Here is a 23,677-nt window from a genome sequence, read left to right on the forward strand (position 1 = left end):
GCAACCAAAGGCATCGCTACTTGTAATACCACTAAATCCTTCTTGAATGATGATTTGCTTGGTGTTGATACATAGTCTCCACATCCTTATTTATTTAAAAACAATTCTTACCAGAATAGTCAGTCATATTTTTTTAAATCTGGTCTTCTTATACGTTTCATACCAAGAAGACCATCAGCTGTATGGTGACACATGTAGTAATATGTATTGTGTCGTGGCCTCGGTGTATCGTTAAACCCCTACTGGTTTGTTAACATGCTTCCTTAGGGTTTGACAGATACCTGGTGTGTAAAGTCCAAATGTGATATTTTGTTTATTAAATAAGTAAATGAATGTGCATCTAAATTGTCTTGTCACCTTCCCTGTGTTTCCCAGATCACAGAGTTGGTGCACCAGAGGGACGTGACCAGGACCCTGATCAAAAACAAGATTGACAATCCCAAGTCCTTCGAGTGGCTCAGCCAGATGCGCTTCTACTTCGACCCCAAGCAGACGGACGTCCTGCAGCAGCTCTCCATCCAGATGGCCAATGCTAAATTTAACTATGGCTTCGAGTACCTGGGAGTGCAGGACAAGCTGGTCCAGACGCCCCTCACTGACCGCTGCTACCTGACGATGACCCAGGCCCTGGAGGCCAGACTGGGAGGATCCCCGTTCGGTGAGTGGAGAGATCCTCACATGCTCAAGCACAAAGTGAAAAGTGTCTCCTCTTCTGTACTGAAACCCCACCAGCACTTTCATTCTTGTTATAAATAAGGAAGGGACACAAATATCAGCTGCAGCTTCCGAATACTGCACTATTATCTCATGCTGTGTATTACTGCTGTATACAGTATGTTGGAGTGTTTGTCGATGCCCCTCTTTCTTGCCTAGGTCCTGCTGGCACTGGAAAAACTGAGTCTGTCAAGGCTCTTGGTCACCAGCTTGGTCGCTTTGTTCTGGTCTTTAACTGTGACGAGACCTTTGACTTCCAGGTACGTTTCCTCAACCGGATTTGTCCGATTGGCTGGATTCCTGGGGAATTTTTTTCCCCCCATTTATTCACAAAGTTAATTTGACATTTTGATGCTTTGCAAACCACTGAAATTGAAAACTGTTGAAAATGAATGTAAAATCAGGAATAACTACGAAATATAAACATGGCAATAGCAAATAGTGAAACGTTTCATTGAAAATGCGTATGGCAATTTACACGGTAAACAACAGGAATTATTACACTTTGAATCTAATAACCGTAGATCGGTAGCCTTGCTTGTGATTCTGGATAGCGTTGCTACAGCATGCTCTTGAGTGAATTTAGCGCTTTGTTTTTTGTTCTTGCCTGCAGGCTATGGGTCGCATCTTCGTGGGTCTGTGCCAGGTGGGAGCCTGGGGCTGCTTTGACGAGTTTAACCGGCTGGAGGAGCGCATGCTGTCTGCTGTGTCCCAGCAGGTCCAGTTCATTCAGGTGGCTCTGCGTGAACACTGCAACACCGGCCCTGACAGGAGTAAGCCGTCCTACCTTCCAACTGTCGTCTTTGCATCCTGTCCCTCACATTTTCAATTAAAAGAAAACTTAAGACTGCGGTCATAGCTGCTGTTTTCTGTATGACTTTCCCTTTAGAAGGATTTAGGAAAATGCTCAGATAGACGTCAACCTAGATACCGAGTTGTATCATACATTTCCAACAGCTAGTACCTGAGTCTTATTGGATAAGAGTTTGAGAGATGAGGTGTTGGGTTTTAAATCTCTGTTTAAGCTGAGAGTACAGGCATTGTTAAATACAGGTGTGTGTTTCATTTAATATTGCAGGCACCAAAACGATTACCTGCGAGCTCCTAAACAAACAGGTGAAGGTGCGGTCGGACATGGCCATCTTCATCACCATGAACCCCGGCTACGCAGGCAGGTCCAACCTGCCCGATAACCTGAAGAAGCTCTTCCGCAGCTTGGCCATGACCAAGCCGGACCGGCAGCTGATTGCCCAGGTCATGCTGTACTCCCAGGGCTTCCGCACTGCAGAGATCCTCGCCAAGAAGATTGTGCCCTTCTTCAAGTAGGTCCTGCAGCCAGGAGTCCGCTTGCATATTGGATTGTGAATTAAGATTCAAACAGATTTTATTATTTTATTTGCAGATAAACATACGAAATGACAGATCGCTGCAATATGTAAACACTTATTGGACCCTGTTGTGTGTTTTATTTTTGACGTAAAGTGTTTTTTTCTGTGTGAAAATCAATTTGAATAAATTTTTTCAGGATAACGCACACACATCTTTAGACAGATGTTTCAGGTATCACATTGGCTATTGAGAGGGCACAGGCTAAAGAGTGGAAGTGATAACCTTGCCTTTCTTTTGTTTTGATCTTGTAATCGTCGGCTCCCTTGAATTGAAACCCTTGTGTTTCTCTGCAGGCTGTGTGACGAGCAGCTGTCCTCCCAGAGTCACTACGACTTCGGCCTGCGAGCCCTGAAGAGCGTGCTGGTGAGCGCCGGCAACGTGAAGAGAGAGCGGATCCAGAAGATCAAGAGGGAGACAGAGGAGCGTGGAGAGGTGGTGGATGAGGGAGACATCGCAGAAAATCTGCCAGAGCAAGAGGTGAAATATATATATATATATATATATATACTGTATATATACGCACACATACAACAGTGTGCACAATTATTTCAACACCTCAAAATGAGTCATTTATGTCCTTTGTATACCTACCTGCATGAAAACCTCTGCGTGTGAGAATTATGTAAATAAATACAGAGTTACTTGATTGTAACTTGGCACAGGAGACTAGTAACTAGTGGTGCTGGTTTCTTGTCTCTGCTTCTGAAGGCAATAAATGTGATGAAGTGCTTCTGTAATTCCCTCATTTCCATTATAGGCAGTGCCCAGTATATATGAACATTTTCACTGCCATGTTGTTTAACCCTCTGGACACATCGATGATACACATCGCTGTCACGTTTCCGCATTGCTTCGTGGTTCACAAACCATTCCCTCTGCCATGCCCCTTGGGGTTATGCTGGCTTTGCTCACGAGAACTCCCTTTTCTGGGTCTAACCCGGCGCTGCTGTCTGCCCTGCACAGATCCTGATCCAGAGCGTGTGTGAGACCATGGTGCCCAAGCTGGTGGCGGAGGACATCCCGCTGCTGTTCAGCCTGCTCTCGGACGTGTTCCCGGGGGTGCCGTACCACCGCGGGGAGATGAGTGCCCTGCGGGAGGAGCTGAAGAAGGTGTGCGCTGAGATGTACCTCACCTACGGAGGAGGGGAAGACGTTGGCGGCATGTGGGTGGAAAAGGTAGGTTAGCATAGCCACCGCTTTGTCTCTGCATAGAGGAGGTAAATGTCAACGTTTATTTTATTTTATAATTGTGGTTTAAAATGAATGAAGTTTAAAAAAAAAAAAAAAAAAAAAAAAAAGTCGACGGCCAGACCCCTCATAGTGACCCCCTGAGCCGCGATTCATCTGTCTCTTGTATAGCGTGCGGCTTTATAACTGGTTTCCTCGGTATAAAGGGCTGCCTGATGAAGGAAGAGAACTGTAAAAATGACACACTTTTATATATAGTATATTCATTTTTCCTAGGTTCTTCAGCTGTACCAGATCACTCAAATCAACCATGGGCTGATGATGGTTGGCCCGTCTGGCAGTGGAAAGACCATGGCCTGGAGGGTCCTGCTGAAAGCACTGGAGAGGCTTGAGGGAGTGGAGGGCGTGGCCCACATCATCGACCCCAAAGCCATCAGCAAGGACCACCTGTATGGAACCCTGGATCCCAACACCAGAGAATGGACCGATGGGCTGTTCACACATGTGCTCAGAAAGTAAGCAACTTTCAGGACTTGCTGGATTTCATTTAATCTCTTCTGCTGACCTTAGGAACCTAGTCCATTTTCTTTAGGAAAAATTATTTACTAGCAAGCACTTTAATTCATTGTTTGCATTCTGCAGTAATTAACTCCAAGTGCGTGTCATGAACAGAGTGCTGTTTGTATTTCATCGAAAGGTTATATCTTGGTGTAAAAAACATAAATAAATAGAACGGATTTGGCTGCAGGTGGGTTGGCGAGAATGTTCCTGTGTAATACCTTGTTATTTGTAACCCTCCAGGATTATTGATAACGTGAGGGGAGAGCTGCAGAAGCGTCAGTGGATCATCTTCGACGGAGACGTGGATCCTGAATGGGTTGAGAACTTGAACTCCGTGCTGGATGATAACAAGCTGCTCACCTTGCCCAACGGAGAACGCCTCAGTCTGCCGCCCAATGTACGACTTTCTCCCCTTCCTGTATTCTGTACATTTAAAATGATACAAATATAGTTTTAATAAATAGCACATGATACATAAATAATTCACTGCACACAACACCTGATGAGATGATGCAATGCAACACACTAGAATACAGCTAGAGGCAGCTTGTCCTTTTTTTCTTCATTTTCAGTTTAACCCTTTTTTGTGGTGTGCTGTTTAGGTGCGCATCATGTTTGAAGTGCAGGATCTGAAGTACGCCACGCTGGCCACGGTGTCTCGCTGTGGCATGGTGTGGTTCAGTGAAGACGTCCTGAGCACAGACATGATCTCTAACCACTTCCTGGCTCGGCTGCGCAACATCCCTCTGGACGAGGGGGAGGACGAGGCCCAGCGCATGAGGAAAGGCACCGAGGAGGAGGGTGAAGAGGCTGCTTCTCCAATGCTGCAGGTAAACACATTCCTTCCACTCCATTCATTCATTTTCAAAGATTTTGCTGCTCACCAGAGTGTTTGACCAGGTAAAATATTATGGACTTGATTCTCAAACAATTCCTAAAGAACATAACCTGATTTAAGAAAGAACATCTGATTCTGAAAGCTACGTTAATCATAATCTGTAAAAATTGGTTTGTATTTAAAATGAATAAGAGTTGAGGGAGCAAAAACTGTACTTCTTTATTTGGCCATTTAAAGAAACCCTAAAGCATGTTTTGTATATCTATTTGCATTTAATTTGAAATGAACTTTATTTGTAAATGATTTTCATTTACAAATCAATTCTCAGTCTTAGTTTTGAGAATCGAACTCGCTATGTAATAAATAATAAAATCTATATATTGTCGTTTTGTCTCCAATGAAAGATCCAAAGAGACGCTGCGGCGATCATGCAGCCCTATTTCACGACGACAGGCTTGGTGATCAAAGCGCTGGAGCATGCCTCCAAGATGGAGCACATCATGGACTTCACGCGACTGCGCTGCCTGGGCTCCCTCTTCTCCATGTGCCACCAGGCGTGTCGCAACGTCGCCCAGTTCAACAACATGCACCACGACTTCCCAATGCAGATCGACCAGCTGGAGCGCTACATACAGGTGCGCACTGCAGGAAGGGGCTTGATTCTCAGAGTAACGACTGTGCGTGTCCGCTCCGTGGGGTGTCACGCACTCTTTTTGCATAGTGGTTAGAACTCTCGCTGGCTTTGTTCGCGGTCGCCAGGTTTGCACCCAGCTGCCTCTATATCCCAACATGAAGAGGAAACGCTCTAATGACCCTTGATTTGTGTTTTTACAGCGGTACCTGGTGTATGCTATTTTGTGGTCATTCTCTGGGGACAGCAGATTGAAAATGAGAGCAGAACTCGGAGAATACATCAGACGCATCACTACCATCCCGCTGCCCACTGCGCCAAATGTTCCTATCATTGATTATGAGGTAGTGTTTCTTTCTATTTCTGTAACATGATTTGCTATGTAGGTGCCCATGTTGTGTCCTCTGCAAATTCTCCTCCAAATAACAACGTCCCGCTCCTCAGGTTTCAATCACAGGGGAATGGCAGTCCTGGCAGGCCAAGGTCCCCCAGATCGAAGTGGAGACCCACAAAGTGGCCGCCCCCGATGTCGTGGTGCCCACGCTGGATACAGTCCGCCACGAGGCCCTCCTGTACACCTGGTTAGCTGAGCACAAGCCTTTGGTGCTGTGTGGCCCTCCAGGTTCTGGCAAAACCATGACCCTGTTCTGCGCCCTCAGGGCGTTGCCAGATATGGAGGTAAGATTCATTTAAATAACAATTATATAATACAGAGCGTGCATGCCATTGTAATCTGGGGCGCAAAATCATAGCAATATTTATGTTGCATGGTTTCTTATTAAGCTTTGTGAATTTGAGATCATGGTCTGTTTCATACTGGTGTCTCAGTTTTGCCGTTTTGTACTTTGCCCATTGGACAAATTGTTTTTATTTATTTATTTTTCCTGTGTTCGTTCTGTTGCTAGAAAAACACTCCGGTATATTTCTAGAGAGCCATGCAAGTTTCTGAAAACCTGAATTGCGGAAGTCTAGCACCTCCACACAAACATTTTAAAAAGTGTTTACGTTCTACCCCTGTCGCTTCTGATTGGCTAGCTGTGAAAAAAGCTGATCTTCTATTGGTTACAAAGAAACACAGAAATGGCTGCCAGGAGAGCCTCTGGTATTTACGTTTTTAGTCAATTAGCAAATAAGTGATACTGCTTTCTTAATACATGAACTTGACATTTAAATGCTGCAATCTAGTAAAGTTACAAAAAAAACACTGTAGTCACTAAGATGTTCGTGGTCAAGCATGTGCTTGGGTTTAAAAAAAACAAAGTTTACTGTTTAGAAGCATTCAAAGACAAACTTTCCCAGGCAATTTTTTTTTTTTTTTTTGCTAACCTAGTTTGCTATTTACCATTTACATATTTTTTTTAGATTTAAACGCTATATTAGAAAATTACTTTTGTTTTTACTAGATTTGAACAGAAGCGATATTTGTTATTTATTGGACGCGCACAGTCCATAGATTTGTAAAGTTATTAAAACATGAAGATTGACAAATATTTTTATAATGATAGAAATGAAATGCTGATCTATGAGATTATCTGTGTATAGTAGAAATACACAAAAGAAAAAACATTTTGTCTGCAGAATTTGAAGGGGAAGCAGGCAGAAGCTATTTTTATATTTGAATAACTCCCAAGTATTACTTATTGTAGTTGTACTCTTAGTATGTGTTAATTACATTTACTAGCAGATGTGTTCCAAACTGCACTGAAAGGAACATTTAGCTGTGGAAGTGAAGCTAGTAAAAAGCCTGTCTTGCAGAGAGACTAAATTGGTGTGATTTCTTTTTTTAAATTCTGTGTCAATGTGTCTAATCATTCTCCACTGCTCCAGGTGGTAGGTCTGAACTTCTCCAGTGCCACCACTCCAGAGCTGCTTCTGAAGACGTTTGACCATTACTGTGAGTACCGGCGCACTCCCAATGGAGTGGTGCTGGCCCCGGTGCAGCTCGGCAAGTGGCTGGTGCTCTTCTGCGATGAAATCAATTTGCCTGACATGGACAAGTATGGAACCCAGAGAGTCATCTCTTTCATCAGACAGGTAGGGAAGGGGAGAGGAGCTGGGGGCAGGGGGGGGAGGCCTGCCACGCAATCACGCATGTTTCAATTACACAGTCCTTAATAAAACAGACTGTACGTATTTTTTGTGGCTGTCATCCGTGTCTGCAAATGAGTTGGTGAAAGCGTGCTTGGGTACTTCCTGATGCAGTTTTCATTTTGCACCTGCAGATGGTGGAACACGGTGGTTTCTACCGCACCTCGGATCAGACCTGGGTTAAACTGGAAAGAATCCAGTTTGTGGGTGCTTGCAACCCTCCTACAGACCCTGGAAGGAAACCCCTCACTCACCGGTAAAGCAAGACACAGAACTGACTAATAATGACTTCCACTCCGTTCTGTTTTCTGTGTTTCGGAATGCAGAATGACTGTGTTTGTTTTTCTTCTGTACGTTTTCAGATTCCTGCGACACGTGCCAGTGGTTTATGTGGATTATCCAGGCCCGGCTTCGCTCACCCAGATCTACGGCACGTTTAACCGCGCCATGCTCCGGCTCATCCCATCGCTCCGTACATACGCAGAGCCCCTCACTGCTGCCATGGTGGAGTTCTACACCATGTCACAGGTGAGGTCAAACAACACTAATACAGGTGTTGATAATACATGCCATTAGTTCTAGTAGTAAGCTTACTTTGTTAAATTTTAATGCCTTGGCTAGCAGCCTCCGGGGTGATTTCTGTCTTGATCGGGCTACTCTTGAAACGTCTGAACATACAGGTGTCTAAATGCGCAACTTAAATACTGTACTGTTCTGTAAGGAACAGAAACAGAATTTTGGCATCGTCTGTGACGAGCGAGCAGAAGATCACAGGTGTTTTGTGAAATTTGTACTTCAATAATGTTTTTATACAGGAACGCTTCACCCAAGACATCCAGCCTCACTACATCTATTCCCCTCGAGAAATGACCCGGTGGGTAAGAGGCATCTTTGAAGCGCTGAGGCCCCTGGAGACGCTGGCTGTAGAAGGACTGATAAGAATCTGGGCTCATGAAGCACTGCGACTGTTCCAAGACAGGTGGGTGCAGCATTGAGGAACAAATTCATACAAATAGAAATACAAATCATTTAATGTCTGTGTGTGTCTGTGTGTGTGTGTTTATTTTTTTTCCTGTAATAAGCCTTTTATTATTTTTTATTTTAGGCTAGTAGAGGATGAGGAAAGGCGCTGGACAGATGAGAACATTGATATGGTGGCTTTGAAGCATTTCCCCAACATTGACAAAGAAAAAGCATTGAACAAACCCATCCTGTACAGCAACTGGCTGTCCAAGGTAGCCACTGCCAGCCTGTCGTGATTATGATGTGTGTTGAATAGTGCATGTGTATGAGTTTTGTTACTCCAGGATTAAACAGGCAGTGAGTGTACATGGAGCTGCGAGAGTGGTTTGGGGGGAGGTTTTAAAGTGATTTAAAATGAATTGCATTTCCGGTTCTCAACTCCTCCTCTCATTCTTGTTCTTAGGATTACGTGCCGGTGGATCAGGAAGAGCTGCGAGACTATGTCAAAGCCAGACTGAAAGTATTTTACGAGGAGGAATTGGATGTGCCTCTGGTTTTGTTCAATGAAGTCTTGGACCACGTATTAAGAATTGACCGGTAGGTTAAAATGTTAAGAAAAACAGAAGTAGTAATAATTGACACTTTTTAATTATTTAATGGTAATCGATCGCTTACACAAATGCTTTAAAGTTAGATTTAGTGCCTTTTTTTAATTTTAGAAACACTAAAATCAAACTTGGTCAAATTCAACGACTAGAAGTCCTTTTGAATATCTTCAATGTTTGCCATTGAATGTATTGAGTTTCTTTTTATTATTTTTGAATGTGTAGCGATTTAGTGTTTTAATAGTTCTGGATGACCTGCCTATAAACATCCATGTTTGTTGTCTTCTCAGGATCTTCCGCCAGCCTCAGGGTCACTTGCTCCTTATCGGAGTCAGCGGTGCTGGAAAAACAACCCTGTCTCGCTTTGTTGCCTGGATGAACGGACTCAGCGTTTATCAGATCAAGGTGCCGTCCTATAAGCGGGCCTTAGCAATTCTGTGTGTTTGTGTGTGAAACAGATGAAACCTAACCAATTAGCTTTGTAAATCTCTTTCAAGTCCTGTAATGCTGGGTTTGTGTGCACAGGTGCATAGGAAATACACAGGGGAAGACTTTGATGAGGACCTGAGGACCGTGCTGCGTCGCTCCGGCTGCAAGAATGAAAAGATCGCTTTCATCATGGATGAATCTAACGTGCTGGATTCAGGATTCCTGGAACGTATGAACACACTGCTGGCCAACGGCGAGGTAAGATGAAAACATTTTGCTAGTGTGCTTCTGTACTTAAATTATACATACTGGGGGGGGGGGCGAGCGAGCTTTTTAGAAGACACGGTCTTGTAGTAAAGACCAACTGTCTGTAGGGGGCATGTAAAATGTCATTGTGTTGATGTTGTCCTGCGCAGGTGCCTGGTCTGTTTGAAGGCGATGAGTACGCCACCTTGATGACCCAGTGCAAGGAGGGAGCTCAGAAGGAAGGGCTGATGCTGGACACTCACGAGGAGCTGTACAAGTGGTTCACGAGCCAGGTGATCAGGAACCTGCACGTGGTGTTCACCATGAACCCATCCTCCGAGGGGCTGAAGGACAGGGCTGCCACCTCTCCAGCTCTCTTCAACAGGTCAGCAATCCTGAATCAATTCGGTGACAGACATCCGTCTTCAGCCCCAGCCAGCACTAACCGTGGCCCCTCGCTGTTTGTTTAGGTGCGTGTTGAATTGGTTCGGAGACTGGTCTACAGAAGCGTTATACCAGGTGGGCAAAGAGTTCACCAGCAAGATGGACCTGGAGAAGCCGAACTACGTTGTGCCCGACTACATGCCCATCGTGTACGACAAGCTCCCCCAGCCTCCCTCCCACCGCGAGGCCATCGTCAACAGCTGTGTGTTTGTGCATCAAACTCTGCACCAGGTAAACAGCAGAACACCACAGCCCAGAGCAGTTTGGTTTATGTGTTTTTGTTTTCTTTCCTTATCAAAACTGCACATTTTACACAGCCACGTGGTGTGCTGGGTGAGCCGTACAGTGCAGGTTCGCATCCTGGCTGTGCAGAGTCGTCGGTCTTCACCGGGGATTCCAAAGGGAGCGTCACATTGGCTCTGGCGCTCCCGTGGCTTAGGGAGGCAAAATCAGCAGGGACCGTTTCTCCCCATTGTGCTACAGGCACCTAGTGAGGTTTAATGTTACAGATGGTTTTCTCCATTTTCAGGCAAACAACCGATTGGCTAAGCGTGGCGGCCGCACCATGGCCATCACCCCGCGACACTACCTGGACTTCATTAACCACTACGCTAACCTGTTCAACGAGAAGCGCAGCGAGCTGGAGGAGCAGCAGATGCACCTGAACGTGGGGCTGCGCAAGATCAAGGAGACTGTGGACCAGGTAACTGACATCAGCACTCCTGCTGAGAGGAACTCCATTTTGTGTTAGAGCAGGGCGGGCCAGCTGATGGCTGATTGAGCTCCACAGTATGGCTCTTGATTTTAGAGGTCAAGTATCCCATTCAAGGCTGTAAATGGATTTGGATAGACAGCAGTGTGAACTGGAGCCTTCACTAGAAGCAGGTCCAGTCATAAGGCAATGCAATGGATAGTGTTTTAAACATGCAGCTTGTAAGGTACGTGCATCAGCTGGTTACAGAAGGTCTTTGTTTCAGTTTTTCCTTTGCTTTGTTCCTTTAGGTTGAGGAGCTCCGTCGGGACCTAAGGATCAAGAGCCAGGACTTGGATGTGAAGAACGTGGCAGCCAATGACAAGCTGAAGAAGATGGTGAAGGATCAACAGGAAGCAGAGAAGAAAAAGGTAACCCTGAAAACTGGTGATGGGGGTGTGTAATCTCCTATAGCTCCATTGCTCAAATCCAACTGTATTATCAAAAGCAAATATGTGCTGAAAACTATGTACTAGAGCAGAAGCTGTGTGAGTCTGTCCCTTTTTTTGTGTGTGTGTGTGTGTGTGTGTGAGGTTGGTTTTTATCCGCACTCTATTATTTAACACTGGCTTGACAGAGCACTAAACTAAGCCTGGTGTGGGTTGCTGTGCATTGCAGGTTATGAGCCAGGAAATTCAGGAGTCCGTTTACAAGCAGCAGGAAATTATTAAAGACAAGCAAATGAAAGTGAAAGAAGACTTGGACATGGTGGAACCTGCTGTGCTTGAAGCTCAGAACGGTAAGTGTCCAGCAACTAATATTATTAGAAGTACAGCTTGGAATGGGCTAGCTCAGTGTCTGTAACTGTGTGCTGGGATGGTAATAAGACTCCTATTGTATAGCAGTTTCACCCATTCCAGGGTTTATTAAATGGGAGTCTTATTTCAATCCCTAGTGTAGTTAAGTAGTTGCTCAAGACAGAGTCCTGTCCAGAGACCCGCTTCCGACCTGGACACGCAACTACAGGACCCGACCCAAACCCGCAACCCGCTGCAGCACCACCTTCTTACCTCCGACCCGACCCGCAAGTGTACCGTCGACTGCCTCTCACACTGTCAGTGTCACAGTATGCGATAGGCTATACATATTTGCTATCTCTACTTCTTTACTATAAAATACCTGTCTATTCCATTCATGCCACCAGTTGAAAGGGAGCTACACCTGTGCTTTCTCAGATGATGTACCAGTTTTGTGGCTGTCGTTCACAAAAACATAATGACAGGTTTTACAAGCAACGAATCCAGTCACATGTTCATTATTTTCATCCGCTTTGATTCCAAAATAACTCCACACTTGTGATTTACGTTTCGCACTATTATCCACCCCATGATTTAAACCCTGAGCTGTCTTTTGTTTCATCTCGTCCACATGTGTTTTTAATATCACCAAGCAGATGTGATAAAAGGATCTCACGACGTATCAAACAAGCAGCAATACAAACCAAGAACACTGCTTAGACATTTATCTTCTAATCCCTTATTTGGGAAAGGGCTACAGACGAGTACGCTGAAAGGACAGAAAACGATTTTGGCGATTTTTGAAATTCAGACCCAAGCCTGACTCTAAATGACATTTTCTGACTTGCACTCGAACCACAAACCACAAAAACATTCGGATTCCACCCCCGGGCACCCGACCCAATGCAGGACTCTGGCTCAGAGCATTGTATTGTAACGCTTGAAATGTTTTTGCTTACGATTGTAAGTCGCCCTGGATAAGGGCGTCTGCTAAGAAATAAGTAATAATAATAATAATAAATTGTATCTGGTTTTATTTAAATAAATGATTTTGTTTTTTCAAAACCTGTTTTATTTTTTTTACATGCTGTATTTCAACCTTGTTCCTCATGTACTGTTCTCTGCTCTTTTTTTCCTCTCCTCCGAATCATCTGTTGAGTTTTCATAACTTCTCAACCCTGTCTTTCATGCTCTTTCTCTGCATTGCGGCGGCGCCCTCTCTTGGCCGTTCTTAGCCGTTAAGTCCATAAAGAAGCAGCACCTGGTAGAGGTCCGCTCAATGGCCAACCCCCCTGGTGCAGTGAAGCTGGCTCTGGAGTCCATCTGTCTGCTCCTGGGAGAAAGCACCACTGACTGGAAACAGATCCGCTCCATCATAATGAGGGAGAACTTCATCCCAACCATTGTTAACTTTTCTGCCGATGAGATCAGGTGAATAAAATGGGTAAAGTCCAGCCACTGCTGAGTGTTGGAAATGAAACTGATTGTCGTGTTGGCTAGCAGATGTGTGTTTCTGTTTGTTTATTTTTTTTTTTTTTTAACTCTACAAAAGCAACCAATCAAAAAGAAAATCTTTTTTTTTTTCTACTTCTCATCAAGCAAGGGCGGCACCTTTTTATAAATAAATAGTTACAGAAATGTAAGCCAGTATAAAGTCGCGGTTTCTAGATTTTACAGAAACTTTAGCCACGCCATTGCGTCTCCGTTAGTCTTGTCCTCAGCAGGGACTGCAGTGTGTGTGAGTTGCTGCTGAAGACCGGGCTGCCTTGTGTAACCTTTGGCTTATGCTGATGACACTGACATTAATAGGTTCCTTTTAAAACTGTTACTGGCTTGACTTGTTTCTCTATTGACAATAGACTATTCCCTGTGGAAGTGATGTCTGACTCCAGATTTAAAATGGGTAACCCCTGCTTGTGAGGATTGTACACCAATACATGATTCAAAATCTTAAGCGATTGAAGTTCACTGTGACGATCGTCACATGCTTTCCGTTACCATTGCTCTAAATCATTCAATCATTCAATCGCTTTATTCTGCTAGCCAGGGAACCCCCAGTTTCTCTCTCCGACCCCAGCAGTGGTTGCACTCCCCCGTTCTCTGCATGTTGCATTAAAAAAAAACAACCCATTTCTTGTCACCCTTCCACTAGCTGTGAGCTCTATTAAGAAGCATCATCTTGTCGAAGTGAGAGCCATGGCCAACCCACCAGCTGCAGTAAAACTGGCTTTAGAGTCAATCTGCCTCCTGCTGGGTGAGGAGACTAATGACTGGAAAAAGATCAGACAAGTTATTGTCAGAGATAATTTCATCACCAGCATAGTCAACTTTGTTTCAGAAGACTTAAGGTATCCATTTTCACTTGTTTGGTTGTTTTGTAGTTTTTTTTTTTTGTTTTGTTTTTTTTGTTTGTTTCCTCCATTTGCTTTGCTCTTGAACTGCTGGTGCATGGGGATACATTTGTTGAGTGATTCATCCATGTAGCATGTTGTGCTTTAACAATCTGCACTCTGTATGTGGTAAATATCGAGTAATGGGGAGATGGACTTCAAGCGAGACGAGTTTCTGGGTCTGCAATCCCCTGGATCACCTGGGGTGATGTGTGTCCGCAGAGGATGTTTCATTTGCCTGAGAGGTTCCTATTGCTGTCAGGGGAAACCGAAACACGCTGTGTTGCACTGCACCCCTGTCTCTGCAGGTATCCCGAATGGGTGGAAATACTAATAGAATGGAATTGGTTAGCATAAGGAAGTGCTTAATGGGGGTAAGCATTCGGGAACCCTGTGTTTTCAGTTGCATCAGTTACTATCCTGTTGTGTATGAAATTAAATAAACAAACCGCACCAGTCAGTCTAAAAATGATAAAAACCCGCTGCTTTTTTGTCTGTCAGCTTTTTCTAATCATAGTTTGTTTTTCACAGCGATTCCATCCGTGAAAAGATGAAGAAGAACTACATGTCAAACCCCAGTTTCAACTATGAGCTTGTGAACAGGGCATCTCTGGCTTGTGGGCCTATGGTGAAATGGGCCATCGCTCAGGTAAAGACGCTACAGCAAGTCTTTCGTCCGTCATCTTGAACTGCCGGTGTCAGGTGTGACAGTTGTGTCCGCTGCAGTCCAATGTCTTTTCCACTGTCTGATTTTTAAGCTAGTGTTTATAAAAAGGATTAACCTATGTTTTTTAATGTATTTGTAACGAGCGTGCTGGTTTGCTTCCTCCGCAGCTGAATTACGCGGACGTGCTGAAGAGGGTGGAGCCCCTGCGCAACGAGCTGCAGAAGCTGGAGGACGACGCCATGGAGAACCAGTCGAGGGCGGAGGAGGTGGAGCAGATGATCCGCGACTTGGAGTCCAGCATCGCCCGCTACAAGGAGGAGTACGCCGTGCTCATCTCCGAGGCACAGGCCATCAAGGCAGACCTGGCAGCCGTCGAGGCCAAGGTGGGGACACACGTTATTTTATCAACTAAAGCACGCAAAAATAAATAAGAATAATTTCAACTCCGTGAAGAAGTGTACTGGAATTGTCACAGGCTTATCTACTTTTTAAAGTAGCTTGATATTTATAGAGGAATGCAATATTTACCTTGCGATTATGGAACATCAGAGGGATTTAAAATATATATATATATACACACCATGTTTCCAATAAGCTTGCCCCGATAACCCTCAGGTGAACCGCAGCACAGCCCTGCTGAAGAGCTTGTCCGCCGAGCGTGACCGCTGGGAGAAGACCAGCGAGACCTTTAAGAACCAGATGTCCACCATCGCTGGAGACTGCTGCCTGTCCGCGGCCTTCATCGCCTACGCCGGGTACTTCGATCAGCAGATGCGTCAGAATCTGTTCACCACCTGGTCACACCACATGCAGCAGGCCAACATTCAGGTAGACGCGCGTTTCTCAGCAGCTCTGCGTGTTCCTGGAACGTATCAATATTTTGTATTGATAGGGTGGTCTAGAAGTAGCTGGGCAAGTGGGATGAAAAAACAGGAGGTAACGATACTGTTCAAACGATTTGCCTTGTGGGGTACTTTTTGAAGCATTTCTAGCATTTCCTCACTGTAGACCTACTGAAAGGTAGGTTGAGGTAGACAACATTGACAGAGATCCAAGTAGTGTCTACTTTTTTTGCATTTATCTATGAATTCTATTGTCTCTTCAGTTCCGCACGGACATCGCTAGGACGGAGTACCTGTCGAACGCTGACGAGCGGCTGCGCTGGCAGGCCAACTCCCTGCCTGCTGACGACCTCTGCACTGAGAATGCCATCATGCTCAAGAGATTCAATAGGTTGGTTATTTTTATGTATAAGGATCCTGTGTTCTCCAATAAGGACAACTGGTAAGCTAATTTCCCACTTTTTTTTTTTTTTTTTTAAACCTGAAAATTTCTCTTGCAGATACCCGCTTATCATCGATCCCTCTGGACAAGCCACAGAGTTCATCATGAATGAGTACAAAGAGCGCAAGATCACCAGGACCAGCTTCCTGGACGATGCCTTCAGGAAGAACTTGGAGAGCGCCCTGCGATTCGGGAACCCGCTGCTGGTTCAGGTGGGTGCATGTTCCAGCACGCTGTCTGGGCGGGGCGCGGGTTCCAGCGCGCGCTGTCTGGGTGGGGCGCGGGTTCCAGCGGGCTGTCTGGGTGGGCATGGATTGCTGAGGATTTAAACCACTTTTAAAATCACAGGACGTGGAGAGTTACGACCCCATTCTGAATCCGGTCCTGAACAGAGAGGTACGAAGGACTGGGGGACGAGTTCTCATCACTCTCGGGGACCAGGACATCGACTTGTCTCCTTCCTTCGTCATCTTCCTCTCCACCAGAGACCCGACGGTAAGTGAACTGAAATTGAATGGTGATGAACTTTTATTTTTCATTGGTAACCACGACCAGCTGTAACACAATGTAGCTTTGTTCGTTAAGAATGAAGGTTAAGTAGCAGTATTACAGGATTACAACTGCGCAGCAAGGTGAGCCATATGATATGGAGATAATACATCTTTTTTAAAATCAAGAAGTTTGGAGAAAGTTCATGGAAGTTCAAGGCAGGTATCCTGTTCACCAGAATATAGAATGTGATGCAGGAGTCTTCTTCTATGGTTCCAAATGCACATTGTTTATTCTTAACTGATTTGTTACTGTTGCATTGGTGGGTGTGTTTCCAGGTGGAGTTCCCTCCAGACCTGTGTTCTCGCGTGACCTTTGTGAACTTCACCGTGACCCGCAGCAGCTTGCAGAGCCAGTGTCTCAACGAGGTGCTGAAAGCAGAGAGGCCGGACGTGGATGAGAAGCGCTCGGACCTCCTTAAACTGCAAGGTGGGCCTTGGGACTGACAGAGCTACGGGGTTTGATTTGGAAGCTTAACAAGGAGGGGTGCCCGATTTCAGATTTGATTTATTAAGCGTTTAAACGTCTTTGGAAGGTCAGTAGCCACTCCGATAACTAGAAGTACTCCCAATAGATGTTAACCCTTTCAGTCCTGAATTATGTCATTTTAAAAAGGAACTCCTTTATTGAGTATACATGTGAACAAGGCAACAGTACATATATTTTGTTCATATATTTCTACACTACCTCGGACTGGGACATAGGAGTCCTGTGAGGTTCCAATGGGATTTCATACGGCGCAAAGATAACAGGACTGAAAGGGTTCAGATATATGACTGCAGTGTAAATGTCTTTTATGACTACATTAGTCCCACATGATGGACTATGAAACACTCTATAGTTACTCCTATAGTTACTACTGTGTAAACATTAAGGCCAACATTTACTTCACATGCATGTTTGACAACCTTTTAAACGATTTGAATGGAGTCCAAGCATTTAACAACACCCCCGTTAACAAGCCAATGCTGGCGGTAGGCTTGGCGAATCCAAACACAGCCTTGCTTCATTTCCCACCGAGCGTGCCTCTTGCTAATGGAGGTTTCCTCTCCCATCGATCGGCAGGCGAGTTCCAGCTTCGTCTGCGGCAGCTCGAGAAGTCCCTGCTGCAGGCCCTGAACGAGGTGAAGGGTCGCATCCTGGACGACGACACCATCATCACCACGCTGGAGAACCTGAAGAAGGAGGCGGCCGAGGTGACCCGCAAGGTGGAGGAGACGGACATCGTCATGCAGGAGGTGGAGACGGTGTCCCAACAATACCTGACCCTGTCCACAGCCTGCAGCAGCATCTACTTCACCATGGAGGCGCTCAACCAGGTGAGACTGCGGCACGGCCACAGCTAGACTGGTGATGTGTTTGCAAGACTGCTGTACAAAGTGTGCGTCTGCTTTCCAGTTTGGCTGTTGATTGTCACATTGCTGACATGCCCAGCCGTCCCATTTGCTGTATTACATAAACAAAGTCTAGAAGACGCTGTCATTTATTTATTTATTTATTTATTTATTTATTTATTTATTTATTTATTTATTTTTTATTGGATGCTGGTTTAGGTGGCAGAACTAGAACACAAACCATTTACTAGAAGTACACATCCCTTTTATTTAGGATTGCATTACACCGGGAGCCCCCTAATACTTGTGTTTCTATAGTTTAAGATACTAATTGTATGCTAGTTGTGATTGTGGTTGTGATGTCTCTCTCTCTCTCTCTCTCTCTCTCGCTTCAGATCCACTTCCTCTACCAGTATTCACTGCACCTCTTCCTGGATATTTACCACACTGTGCTGTATGAGAACACCAACCTGAAGGGCATCACTGACCACACCCACCGCCTGTCCATCATCACCAAAGATCTGTTCCAGGTCCGGATTCCTCCTCTGACTGCATGCTGCTGTTTCTGAGCACAGCGGGCAGATCCACGTGTGTAACCATCCCCTTGTGTTCTACCCCAACAGATCGCTTTCAATAGAGTGGCGAGAGGGATGCTGCATCACGATCACATCACCTTTGCCATGCTGATGGCCAGGATCTACCTTAAAGGGATAAACAGGTGAAAGGTTTATTACTGGATTTAATTCATCTATTGATTTTCAGGTTCGTTTTCATTTTAAAAGATAAAACGTTTGCGTTATTGCATTCCTTGTAATTAAGTTCTAGATGAACAGCTGGAGATCAGTAGATGTTTTTGCAGGCTGCTTTTATTTTTTTTATTTTTTTGTGGGGGGCAATCGGAAGCTAACCCTCCAAAAACTAAATCAATGATAATAATTCAATTGTTTTGCTTCACTGAGGCAATAAATGATGAAATGACTGAAAACGTATTGCTGCTGCCGTTTTGTCTAATGCAGATATTTTTTCATGTGTTTTTACCTCTGTATTGCAGCGAGCCCTCGTATGATGCAGAGTTCCAGCATTTCCTCCGAGGGAAGGAGATTGTGTTGACCGGCTCCTCTGTGCCCAAGGTCAAAGAACTGACCAGTGACCAGGCTGAGGCAATGGTCCGTCTGAGTCGCCTGCCTGCCTTTAAGGACCTTGTTTCAAAAGTTGAGGCTGACGAGGTAAGTGCGTTACCTGTTCGATGTGTAAAAACCTGGTGCTCCTGCTTTAAGTAACAGTTGTTGTATTCTGTACTGCTGTAAGTCGGTGTTTTCAGTGCACCCTTCCTCTTAAGGTTTGAGTATCTACCTCTGCACACGTTGGCTGTTCTGTCGTTTATTTTTTTGTATACGGTATTAATGTGTTTAAATCTTCAATGTGTGAGATTACAGTGGGCCGTGGGATTTGTTCTGTTGTTGCTGTTATTAACTCATTTTATTTGTCTTTTATTTCATTTAGCAAATCTTCATCTGGCTGGAGAGCAGCTCTCCAGAACAGACTGTGCCCTATCTGTGGACTGAAGAGAAACCCGCAAGTGAGTTTTGGGTCTGTGTCGGAGCGTGGAGATTGTTTTGTTGTTTTTATTAGCTTTGTTCACACTGCTCTCCTTGTCCTCTCTCCAGCTCCAATCGGGCAGGCGGTTCATCAGCTGCTGCTGATCCAGGCTTTCCGCCCTGACCGCCTCCTGGCCGTGTCTCACAACTTCGTGGCCAAAGTCCTGGGAGAAAGCTTCATGGCCATCATTGACCAGCCACTGGACCTGGGCAGCATTGTGGACAGTGAGGTAACTACCTGGAGCAATGCTGCTCACACTTTCACACAGTGAAAAGCACAGCAAAGTGCAGTGAAGCACAGTGAAAAGCAAAGTGCAGTGAAGCACAGTGAAAAGCAAAGTGCAGTGAAGCACAGTGAAAAGCAAAGTGCAGTGAAGCACAGTGAAAAGCAAAGTGCAGTGAAGCACAGTGAAAAGCAAAGTGCAGTGAAGCACAGTGAAAAGCAAAGTGCAGTGAAGCACAGTGAAAAGCAAAGTGCAGTGAAGCACAGTGAAAAGCACATATTCAACTATTGTATTCTTACAAAAATGTTAGAAATATGTAAAGTACAGGGTTGTTTAGTTAAATACAGGAGTAAGAGTACTGCAATGTGCTTTATTACTAGTGTTTGTATTGAGTAGTTTGTATAACTGTCTCTGTGCAATGCACTGCAGCCATCGCGTAATGTATAGTGGGTCCACAGGACCAGCCTGAAGTCGCTGAGAGTCCCTGAGCTAGAGGAATGTAACCCCTTTCAGTCCTCCACCGAGAGCAACAAGGTGTTTTTTTTCTGGTGAATCCTAATAAAGTAGAAGGTCCAGTTGTTGTACTAACCCAGACGGGGGTGTCCTCTAGGTGAAGCCCAGCACCCCGGTTTTGATGTGCTCTGTACCTGGGTATGATGCCAGCGGTCTTGTGAGGGACCTAGCAGCTGAACAGAACAAACAGATCACCTCCGTTTCCATCGGTAAGATCAGCTAGAATTCTGAACACTGGGTAACTAGGTGTTCTCCTCCAAGTGTAAGTGATTCTTTAACTGTGAAAGTGTCCAAGTTAAACTCCTCCAGAAAACTATCCCCCTTCGTAGCTTTGGTATTGAAACCTGTTTTTATGGAGTCTTGCGAGCAATTAAATGTTTTTATAATATATATACATACCATATGTTTTTATACCAAAGAGGGTAAAGTAGATATTTTGGCTTGATAACAATGAAAGGGGGAATCGGGACTAAAATATTCACCCATGCCTTCTGTCTAGGTTCTGCTGAGGGATTCAACAAAGCAGACAGGGACATCAACACAGCAGTCAAGTCTGGCAGGTTTGTAAATATATAGAACTATATTAATAATTACTTTTATTTATCAAATATACATCTGCTTTTATTTATTAAATCTCAACCATGTTAGTTTACAGGCCGCTTTCAAATTCTTCAAATCCAATTTCCCATGGAGTAATGCATGCTGTGCTGTGAATCAGGTTACTGTATCTGAGAGTGAATGGGGTTACTCTATCTGACAGTGCTGTGAATGGGGTTACTGTATCTGACAGTGCTGTGAATCAGGTTACTGTATCTGACAGTGAATGGAGTTACTGTATCTGACAGTGCTGTGAATGGGGTTACTGTATCTGACAGTGCTGTGAATCAGGTTACTGTATCTGACAGTGCTGTGAATCAGGTTACTGTATCTGACAGTGCTGTGAATGGGGTTACTGTATCTGACAGTACTGTGAATGGGGTTATTGTATCTGACAGTGCTGTGCTCTTGATACACAGGTGGGTAATGCTGGAGAATGTCCACCTGGCCCCTGGCTGGCTAATGCAGTTGGAGAAGAAGCTGCACTCCATGCAGCCCCACGCCTGCTTCCGCCTCTTCCTCACCATGGAAATCAACCCCAAGGTAAAGCAAAGGTTCCTGCTCCGCGTCCTTTTCAAACTCTGCTTTTTTTGTTTTGTTTCTTTCTTAAGGATGAGTAACATCCTGTATCTTCCTATCTTTTCAGCACAATTGTTTAACTAATCATTTCTGTGCTTAAAGATTTTTAATCTTTAGAATGCAGTGGGTAATGGTTTAATCCGAGTTACAAATCTGCTTGATGACTCCTTGTTGCCAGTTAGCAATGGGCTCTGACTGCTGTCTTCGCTCGCTCTCTCTCTCTCTCTCTCTCTCTCCCCTCCCTAGGTTCCAGTGAACCTGTTGCGTGCCGGGCGCATCTTTGTGTTTGAACCTCCTCCTGGAGTGAAGGCCAACATGCTGAGGACCTTCAGTAGTATCCCTGTGGCTCGGATGTGCAAGGTACCAGCCCGGCTGTGTTCATATAGATCAATAACTATTGGAGACAAATGCATGCAATTGTACTGTTTTTCAAACTGTGGGCCCTGTTTAGGTATGTTTTTGGAAGTTTGTTTCTAGTTATTGTTAGGTTAAATGGGAATAAACCAATAAAGTGTCTCGCAGTTGAAAAAGAGCTTCATAAACTTGAAACTTTAATCCAATAATAACCCTAATAAAATAGCAATTGTTGCCTTGCAGGCTCCGAACGAGCGCGCCCGCCTGTACTTCCTGCTGGCCTGGTTCCATGCCATCATTCAGGAGCGGCTGCGCTACGCTCCCCTGGGCTGGTCCAAGAAGTACGAGTTCGGAGAGTCGGACCTGCGCTCTGCCTGTGACACTGTGGACACCTGGCTCGATGACACTGCCAAGGTGAGCGCGCTGCCAAGGGGAGGAGCAGCACAGCGAATGGACGCAAGCATTTTCTCTTCTCTCTGTTTTAGGGATTACATTTTGAGTGCGTAAGGGCTTTGTTTTACTGAAACTTGTTATCTATATGCCTGTAACATGTAAAATGGAAAGAGTTTTCAGTGGGAGTCTTAACGTTGTGACGGGACAGGCACACCCCTGACTCTCCTGGGTTTCTGGTTTATTCATGAAAAGTTGCTGTTGTGTATTGTAGGGCCGCCAGAACATCTCCCCTGATAAGATCCCGTGGGCTGCACTGAAGACCCTGATGGCCCAGTCCATCTACGGCGGCCGCATTGACAACGAGTTCGACCAGCGCTTGCTCAACACCTTCCTGGAACGCATCTTCACCACCGGCAGCTTCGACAGCGAATTCAAACTGGCCTCCAAGGTGGACGGGCACAAAGATATCCAGATGCCCGACGGCATCAGGTATTCGCAGTCTCGCTGATGGGATGTATTTACGAATACATGTGTTTGCTCTTGGCAGGCCTGCTCTTCTAACTGTTACTGTCTTGTTGTTTTAACCCAGGCGTGAGGAGTTTGTGCACTGGGTTGAGATGCTGCCTGACACACAGACTCCGTCCTGGCTGGGTCTGCCAAGCAACGCCGAGAAGGTTCTTCTCACCACCCAGGGTAACGGAGCATTTGAATTGGTCCAGGGCTGTCTTTGTTCGCTGTCCTTTTGTTTTGCTTTAACCATGGCATGATTTTAACTTTTTTTTTTTTTTTAAATTACCTTCTGAGATAGATCTATATTTTATTGCCCCTCTTGTGCTTCAGGCATCGACATGATCAGAAAAATGCTGAAGATGCAGCTGCTTGAGGATGAGGACGACCTGGCTTACGAGACTGAAAAGAAACAGAGAACCAACTCCACCCCGGACAGCCAGCCCGCCTGGATGAGAACGCTGCACACCACCGCCTGCAACTGGCTGCAGCTCATCCCCCAGACCCTGAACCACCTGAAACGCACCGTGGAGAACATCAAGGTGATCAATCCGCTCCAAACAGCGCCTGTGCTTTATCAGCAGCTAAACAACCACCGCACGCTGCTCTCCCATCGTTCTCTATGCACGTCCGCTGTTCTGTTATTGCGTTACAACAGGACAGCTAGTAACGCACAGTCGAGATAATGCTAACCAAAGACAGCTGTTCTAAAAACCCGCTGCTTGGTGATGAAACAGACACGCAATATCAGTATTTGATTTAGTGTTTTTCCATTTGGCTAACAATAACATCAGTTTATTGAAGGGGGATTCTTATTTTTAAGAATAACTCAGTGTGCCCCCCCCCCCCCCTTTTGATCCCGCAGGACCCCCTGTTCAGGTTCTTCGAGCGAGAGGTGAAGATGGGGGCCCGGATGCTGCAGGACGTTCGGCAGGACCTGACTGACGTGATCCAGGTGTGTGAGGGCAAGAAGAAGCAGACCAACGACCTGCGCACTCTCATCAACGAGCTTGTCAAAGGTACTGCACTGAGTCCGTGAAGCTGCACGTAACCTGCATCGGAGATACTGTCCTGAAGCGCCCTTCATAACAACATGAGAACATT

The 23,677-nt window shown here is 45.3% G+C and overlaps 1 protein-coding gene across 2 annotated transcripts in view; it reads left to right on the forward strand.

Moving 5' to 3' along the window:
* Positions 1-23,677, forward strand: part of LOC117963917 (cytoplasmic dynein 1 heavy chain 1) — a 40,466-nt gene that overhangs the window by 14,684 nt on the left and 2,105 nt on the right. The window contains exons 27-74 of one of the 2 annotated variants that reach the window (XM_058988141.1): positions 376-658; positions 874-974; positions 1,328-1,487; positions 1,793-2,036; positions 2,397-2,580; positions 3,067-3,279; positions 3,568-3,806; positions 4,093-4,249; positions 4,455-4,682; positions 5,095-5,325; positions 5,525-5,665; positions 5,766-5,999; positions 7,149-7,355; positions 7,544-7,665; positions 7,772-7,937; positions 8,225-8,388; positions 8,515-8,644; positions 8,836-8,969; positions 9,268-9,382; positions 9,503-9,664; positions 9,823-10,037; positions 10,123-10,327; positions 10,626-10,799; positions 11,099-11,218; positions 11,466-11,586; positions 13,737-13,932; positions 14,506-14,623; positions 14,809-15,024; positions 15,257-15,469; positions 15,747-15,874; positions 15,984-16,137; positions 16,274-16,420; positions 16,753-16,903; positions 17,540-17,793; positions 18,204-18,338; positions 18,432-18,526; positions 18,860-19,034; positions 19,312-19,387; positions 19,476-19,636; positions 20,241-20,352; positions 20,643-20,703; positions 21,160-21,283; positions 21,566-21,679; positions 21,917-22,087; positions 22,338-22,555; positions 22,656-22,759; positions 22,907-23,115; positions 23,439-23,592. In XM_058988141.1, the coding sequence (XP_058844124.1) occupies positions 376-658; positions 874-974; positions 1,328-1,487; positions 1,793-2,036; positions 2,397-2,580; positions 3,067-3,279; positions 3,568-3,806; positions 4,093-4,249; positions 4,455-4,682; positions 5,095-5,325; positions 5,525-5,665; positions 5,766-5,999; positions 7,149-7,355; positions 7,544-7,665; positions 7,772-7,937; positions 8,225-8,388; positions 8,515-8,644; positions 8,836-8,969; positions 9,268-9,382; positions 9,503-9,664; positions 9,823-10,037; positions 10,123-10,327; positions 10,626-10,799; positions 11,099-11,218; positions 11,466-11,586; positions 13,737-13,932; positions 14,506-14,623; positions 14,809-15,024; positions 15,257-15,469; positions 15,747-15,874; positions 15,984-16,137; positions 16,274-16,420; positions 16,753-16,903; positions 17,540-17,793; positions 18,204-18,338; positions 18,432-18,526; positions 18,860-19,034; positions 19,312-19,387; positions 19,476-19,636; positions 20,241-20,352; positions 20,643-20,703; positions 21,160-21,283; positions 21,566-21,679; positions 21,917-22,087; positions 22,338-22,555; positions 22,656-22,759; positions 22,907-23,115; positions 23,439-23,592 (7,936 nt within the window). Of the gene's footprint in view, positions 1-375; positions 659-873; positions 975-1,327; positions 1,488-1,792; positions 2,037-2,396; positions 2,581-3,066; positions 3,280-3,567; positions 3,807-4,092; positions 4,250-4,454; positions 4,683-5,094; positions 5,326-5,524; positions 5,666-5,765; positions 6,000-7,148; positions 7,356-7,543; positions 7,666-7,771; positions 7,938-8,224; positions 8,389-8,514; positions 8,645-8,835; positions 8,970-9,267; positions 9,383-9,502; positions 9,665-9,822; positions 10,038-10,122; positions 10,328-10,625; positions 10,800-11,098; positions 11,219-11,465; positions 11,587-12,819; positions 13,016-13,736; positions 13,933-14,505; positions 14,624-14,808; positions 15,025-15,256; positions 15,470-15,746; positions 15,875-15,983; positions 16,138-16,273; positions 16,421-16,752; positions 16,904-17,539; positions 17,794-18,203; positions 18,339-18,431; positions 18,527-18,859; positions 19,035-19,311; positions 19,388-19,475; positions 19,637-20,240; positions 20,353-20,642; positions 20,704-21,159; positions 21,284-21,565; positions 21,680-21,916; positions 22,088-22,337; positions 22,556-22,655; positions 22,760-22,906; positions 23,116-23,438; positions 23,593-23,677 lie in introns of both variants that reach the window. The other variant, XM_058988140.1, reaches the window with a different exon arrangement.

This window comes from Acipenser ruthenus, chromosome 15 (genome assembly GCF_902713425.1).
Source record: "Acipenser ruthenus chromosome 15, fAciRut3.2 maternal haplotype, whole genome shotgun sequence".
NCBI lineage: Eukaryota > Metazoa > Chordata > Actinopteri > Acipenseriformes > Acipenseridae > Acipenser > Acipenser ruthenus.